At 31.6% G+C, this 6,929-nt stretch overlaps 1 protein-coding gene across 2 annotated transcripts; it reads left to right on the plus strand.

Annotated features, from left to right (window-relative positions):
- Positions 1-601: 601 nt before the first annotated feature.
- Positions 602-3,489, plus strand: LOC25502729 (F-box/kelch-repeat protein At1g26930). Of its 2 annotated transcripts, none has more exons than XM_013590285.3 (2): positions 602-891; positions 1,467-3,489. In XM_013590285.3, exon 2 carries the CDS (start codon positions 1,545-1,547, stop codon positions 3,036-3,038), a length of 1,494 nt encoding a protein of 497 aa, XP_013445739.1. In that variant the 5' UTR covers positions 602-891; positions 1,467-1,544; the 3' UTR covers positions 3,039-3,489. The 2 variants fall into 2 exon arrangements, with proteins under 2 accessions (XP_013445739.1, XP_024628586.1); XM_024772818.2 differs by lacking the exon at positions 602-891 and adding an exon at positions 1,002-1,132.
- Positions 3,490-6,929: the final 3,440 nt, after the last annotated feature.

The following is a 6,929-nucleotide window of genomic DNA, read 5'->3' on the forward strand; positions in this document are numbered from 1 at the left end:
ATTTTGAAACGAAAATTAAACCAACAAAAGAAAGAACAAAGTTGGAACTTGAATTAATTAATTAACTAACGAATCCACTAAAACGCTATTAAAGCATCATTAAAGAATCAATAAAGGAGAATTTTGTAACATTAGTCAATATAATAAAAACTAAAAAAAATACAATTTTCTATATAAAAAAATATAAATTACCTTTTTTGGTTCTTTAACCAATATTTTATTAACTTTATGTGTTATTAATATAATTTAAGTTAAATAAATGCAAAACAGTCCCTGAATGTAGATTATGTTGGTAATTTTTAGAGATTAAAGCGACTAATTGAGTCTACATTCAGAGACTAAATTAATTAACAGAGTCTGCATTTAAGAACTAAATTGACTAACAGAACCTACATCCAAGAACTATTTTACAATTTATTTGCATTCAGGAACTAAAGTGAAGACTCCTTTCCTATTTAGGGACTAGATGTCTAATCTCCCTTAAATAAACATATATAGTAATTTGAGAATTATACAAAGTGAAAACAATAAATTCTAAAAAAAGAAGAATAATTAGAAAGAAGGTAAGATTATTAAATTATAAATTAAGATATGATCTAAGAAAGATAAGGCCATGTTGAGAGGGGTCCTCTAAGAGATTTAGTTCCAAACCATACTTTCATTTGATTTGCAGAAGAAAAAAAAAAAAAAGGACCAACCAAACCTTCTAAGAGTTGTGTTTGAGGAGAGAGAAATTGTTTGTCTTTCTCTCTCTTCATGTGTGCGTGTCAAAGGGTACATGCAAAACAGTGACTTTGAGAGTTACATAGAGAAGAGTTGAAGATTGTTCAATTTTTCATATATTGAACATCAAGTACTTTTCATGTTTTTTTTGTTTCTCACATCTTACATGTAAGTAATTCTGACATCATTCTATCACTTTCTCTCTCTCTGTCTATATCTATATCTATATGTGTGTCATATGTGATGATATTAGATTTTTTTTAGATCTAATTATATGAGATCTAATTAAATTTAGCTTTTTTGTTTAATTGTGATTATTATGATTAATGGGTTTTGGTCAAAATTGATTTTTTTTTTTTTTTTTAGTTTCTATATTGGAATGCTGGATTCATTTTGATTCCTTGAATTGGTATTTGTTTAATTTACCTTATGTATATATTTTTAAATGTGTTTTGATTTCTGAGATCTCTATGTGTGAATTTGTTTATTTAAGAGTTATTTTTTTAATTTTATTTTTCCTTGTTCTATGTTAAGCTACTTTGATTCTGTTCATATAATTTGATTTTGCATGGATTCTGATCTGTGATCTTGTATTTCTGTGGTATTTGCGTTTCTGGGACATTGAATTTCATAGAAGAATTTGTTTTTATGAGAAGAGTTATTAGTTAATTATGAAAGATAAAAAAAAAATATGAGATTTGTGATTTGAATTGAATTGAATTTGATTTGTTTTGTTTCAACAGGCTCTTGTTTCTGAGCTGAGATTATTCATCTCTGTGCTGTTGATTGGAGATTGAATACTTGTTGTTGCTGCAAAGACTATGTTGGAAGGTCGTTCGTGCTTGGTTCCGAGGTTGTTTTCTGGTTCTTGTCAGGCAGAGGCAGAGAATAATTGGTCTTTCATGAAATTCATGCCGGATTTGGAAATAAAAAACGGAAAGCGAGGTATTGATGATGAAGACGAACCGCAGCCGAGGAAGGTTAACAGGAGACTGGAATCTTGTTATCAAGGTGAGATGGATTCTGTTGTTCCACAAATCGATCTGGATGATGATCAGAGGAAGGATTTTGAGCCATTGAATGATTGCCAAAGTGTGGAAAATGTTGTTGCTTTTTCTGTCCTGTTTTTGGCTGAAAAATCGCAGCATTCGTTCGGTGATGAACTGCAGAATACGCAGCTTGATGATGGGAATTTGATTAATTCCACTGACGAGCCGACGGATGAACAGAAGGAACATCATGCAGGGGATTCATCAGATTCAAGTTCACTTTTGCCGCGCATGAATCGGGATAGCTCGATTACCTGTCTAAGCCGCTGTTCGAGGTCCGATTATGGTTCACTTGCCTCGCTGAATCAGAGCTTCCGCAACATAATCCGGAGTGGTGAGCTCTATCGTTGGAGGAGACTGAACGGTATCATAGAGCACTGGATTTATTTTTCCTGTGCCCTCCTCGAATGGGAAGCCTATGATCCAATTCGCGAACGGTGGATGCATTTACCTAGAATGGCTTCTAACGAATGCTTCATGTGTTCGGATAAGGAGTCTTTAGCGGTAGGTACCGAACTTCTTGTGTTTGGGAGGGAGTTGCAATCCCATGTTATATACAGATACAGTCTTTTGACAAACTCGTGGGAATCTGGAATGAGGATGAATTTTCCAAGATGCTTGTTTGGTTCTGCTAGCCTCAGAGAGATTGCGATTCTAGCTGGTGGTTGTGATTCAGATGGGCATATCCTTGATTCGGCTGAGCTCTATAACTCCGAGAATCAAACATGGGAAACACTCCCAAACATGATCAAGCCCAGGAAGATGTGTTCTGGGGTATTCATGGATGGAAATTTTTATGTTATCGGGGGAATCGGTGGACGTGATTCCAAGCTTCTTACCTGCGGTGAGGAGTATAATTTACAAACTAGAACATGGAAAGAAATTCCTAATATGTCACCCGGGCGTAGTGCTAGGGGATCGGAGATGCCTGCCACAGCCGAGGCACCACCTCTAGTAGCTGTTGTAAATAATGAACTATACGCCGCTGATTATGCTGACATGGAGGTTAAAAAGTACGATAAAGGTAACAAAGTGTGGCTTACAATTGGTAGATTACCAGAGAGAGCGGCATCGATGAACGGTTGGGGTCTAGCATTTAGGGCATGTGGAAATAGGCTCATTGTTATTGGCGGACCAAGGAGTCATGGCGAGGGTTTTATTGAACTCAATTCATGGGTTCCTAGTGAAGGACCTCCACAATGGAATCTACTTGCTAGAAAACAATCCGGTAACTTTGTTTATAATTGCGCCGTGATGGGATGCTGAAGAATTCAATTGTGAAATAATTGACAGAAGATTCTTGCTAATTGGTACTTTCCTCCTTATTCTTTTACTATGATGATATTTTTCTTTCAAAGGTGGGGGAAGAAATTCAGATAATACTCAAAGATTGGCTCAAAGTTTTCAGGGGAAGAAAACTAAAGTCTTTTCATTTTTATGTTTACAATTTTCAGTTACTATTTTGTTCCCATTATTAAAATTGGTATCTTCCCCCATTTCCATTTACATGAAAATTTTCACAGCTTGATATCATGTAGCACAGGAATAGGTTAAATAATTCAAGTTCCAACACAAATTGTAGGTTATTGGTGTTGTTGTTGTAAGTTTTTTTTTTTTTTTTTTTTTTTAATGTTATCAACACAACTAGATATTTGATTTTCTTGATCATAAATTTTCTTACCTTAAATGATAGAATAATTTCTTAGTTGTTTCTTAATTTTGGATTCTTGAGTATTGCAATTTACAAATCAAATTTGTTGACTGTTTATATTGAGCTTTCTCCATAGCCTTGAAAGTAGTAGTAGTACTTATATAACCATCATATTTATTACTCCCTCCATTCTAATTTATAAGCAAAAAAAAACACTAATTCACACTTATTAAGAAAATTAACACTTAGTGATTTGAGGTATAATTTTTTATGTTCTCCTTGGAATAAGTTTCATGGAATGATGTAAAAATAATTCTCATTGGTTAAAAATTATGGAGAAAATAAAAAGGAGAACAAATTGAATGCAACTTGCATTTAATTTTACATTGAAAAAGATGATTTGTTTGAAAAAACATAATAATAGCATAAAAGTTGGTCTTTTTTGCTTATATTTTGAGACAAAGAAAATGAGATTTTTTTGCTTATATTTTAGGACGGAGGGAGTACTTGATACAAATCTAACTCAAGACCGTAAAATATATTTCCTTTGTATTCCCAATGATTGAATTGTTGATTATGAGTTATGACATACTCCCTCTGTCCCAAATTGTATGTCACTTTAGAAAAAATATTTGTCCTAAATTATATGTCGTTTTACAATACCAATGAAAAATTAATGTTACTTTTTCATATTATATCATTAACTATTTATTGCTCTCTCTTCTTTCAATTCCTTCATTTATCTTTCTTATATCATTTATTGAGGACAATTTTGTAAAACAATCCATAATATCTCTTTTCCACACAATATTAATTACATTTCTTAATATGTGTGAAATGCCCAAAACATCATATAATTTGGGACGGAAGGAGTAGTTGCATATGCCAAAGAAGATCAGAGTAGTAGTAGTAATTAACTATTTTAATCTTTTTAGTAAAAAAAAACTATTTTAATCTTTGAAATTGTAAGTGTATTCATTTAATCTCAAAGAAAGCAAACAACAAAAAAACTCTAAATAAACAAAACCAACCACAAAATGAAAACAAAAATCAATGTCCAAAACATTGGCACAAAACAATGAAGAGTGTTTTTCCACCATTGGTACAAACTCCAAACCATGTCCAAAATATTTGGTCTTCAGCTTAAACCACCATTAAGATTGAATTTTAACACTATCAATCAAAAGTGGCAAATAACCCTCTTTGAAAAGAAAAAAAGAAAAGTCGACCATTAGTCTCTTTTCAAAGACACGAGCACTGACACACCGACACAGCTAATAATTTGAAAAATCACATAATTAAGTGTAATTACAAGTGTCGGTGTCGGACACGCGACACCGACACGACATCGGGACACGCCTAATTGGAGAAGTGTCCGTGCTTCATATATCAAAATACAATCTAATCATTTGACTTCGGCACCTAGCAATTGCTTACAGACACTTCAAATTACCCAAAATACCATCAAAGACAATTAACTATTGTTCAGGGAGTTTTTTAAATCAGTTAAACTGATTTTAAAAGTTATTTAACCGATTTTAAAGTGTTGAACAGTGGTCAACTACCGTTTTGCAGCAAACGATAGTTAATTTTCCTTCGATAGGTGTTTGTGAGCAATTTCTAAATGCCTAAAGAGCAATCCCCTAATTTGACATGAAGTCTTGACAACTTATAAACCAAATGCAGGCCATAAACTATCGAACATGGTCAGAAGCATAAAATAACAATGTAATATAAATACCAAACAACTTTAAAATAACATTCCAAATTATTCAACTAAAATTGTTCATTTCAGTCTTTAACGTCAACTTATTGGGTCACATGGTGCGATTAAATTGAATCATATATTATGTCGGTGTAAAAGCGATTTGTTTAGAATTTGTAGGGACTAAACCCGACTAAAACTAAAAACACTATAATACAAGGACTAAACCATACGTATACTAAATGATAATTTAGTTTTTCTTTTTTAGTGTTGTGGACGAAGTGATAAACACTATCTAAAATTCACCCATTCAACTACGATGTTAAGGATTCAAACCCGGGTGTAAATAGACTAAATTGAAATGCTCATTTACTCCAAAGAAAATTCAAAGTGAGGGACATAGAAAATTCATTGAAATGCTCTTTTTCTTTTCTCTTTTTTTCCTTCTTTTCTTTCTTTTGATAACAAAACAAGTTCGCTCTATCAATCGAATCAAGATATCACACCACCAAAAATATCGAAACAAGATATCATGCATATATTTATTTATTTTTGGTTTAAATAGTTCTAATTAAAAGTATAAAAAAAAAGTCTGATTAAATTTATGGAAAATGCATATGCTCAACGCATCAAGACTCTTGAAAATGCATAAAAAATGAATTGTGTGGTGACTATGGAATAGGAAATTGCACATCATGCCGGCAGGGATAAATATATATATATATATATATATATATATATATATATATATATATATATTTTTTTTTTTTTTGTAGTTTATGAAAGGAAATGAAAGGAAATAAATCAAATTAGCACGTCATCCATTATTATACAATTTCAATTATAAACGAAGGTCCAAGTGAGAATTAATCAAATTCAAACATCATACGTTATCTACATGCAATGCTTCTTGCTAATTGCAGTCATAATGTTTTCGTATTTTTTGGTATAACTTTTTCCCTTGCAAAATGGTAAATGGTCATGCTAACAAGTAACAAGTATCATAAGAACATTAATTAAAGAATTAAAAAAAGTAAACAATTGTCAAATTTTATGCCGAAATAATTACTTTTTGGTAGTATTTCAGTAAGTTAAATACACAATTTACGAGATAAAATTTCTATTTTAATTTTTTTTAACAAATGTCTCAAAGAGATACTGATTAACATTTTCCAAATTATAATTAGGATACACTTATTATTTTCAAAACTTCCGAATCAAATTCAATATGGAGTTTACGACATTAACATTCTGCGTACCAACCACTTGCGTTATACTTTGATATAAGATTTCACACCCTTTACTCAATTACAATATTCATACTCCCGTATTTCTATAAATTATACATGCTTGCACATACAATTTTGTACAGCATAATATGTCAGAAAATATACATCACAAAATATATACTTTTTATGGATGAATGTATACATTTTTGTAGTCATGTCGGTGATGGAAAAAGTTTCTTCATGGTATTAATTGTTGTTATTGGATTTTTCTAATTGTAAGTATGTGAAAAATGGTCCAAGAGTGTAGCCGAAACACGTCTTAGCCTTGGCATGACTGAGACGCTTTTAATAGTTTGTTGGGTTGTTCATTCACCATTACTATACATCAATTTCATTTCAAAAGAAAAGAAGGCAATAGACTTGTGATAGAATGAAATCGATAATATTGTTTATGATGTGAATGATTAAATAACTTTTTATTTGGTAAATTTAACTCATTTTTGTTATAGAAGATAGTTCAAAATTGTGACTGAATGAACACAATATAATTGTCTACGATATGACTTGTTCAT

The sequence above is a fragment of the Medicago truncatula genome, chromosome 8, assembly GCF_003473485.1.
Source record: "Medicago truncatula cultivar Jemalong A17 chromosome 8, MtrunA17r5.0-ANR, whole genome shotgun sequence".
Taxonomy (NCBI): Eukaryota; Viridiplantae; Streptophyta; class Magnoliopsida; order Fabales; family Fabaceae; genus Medicago; species Medicago truncatula.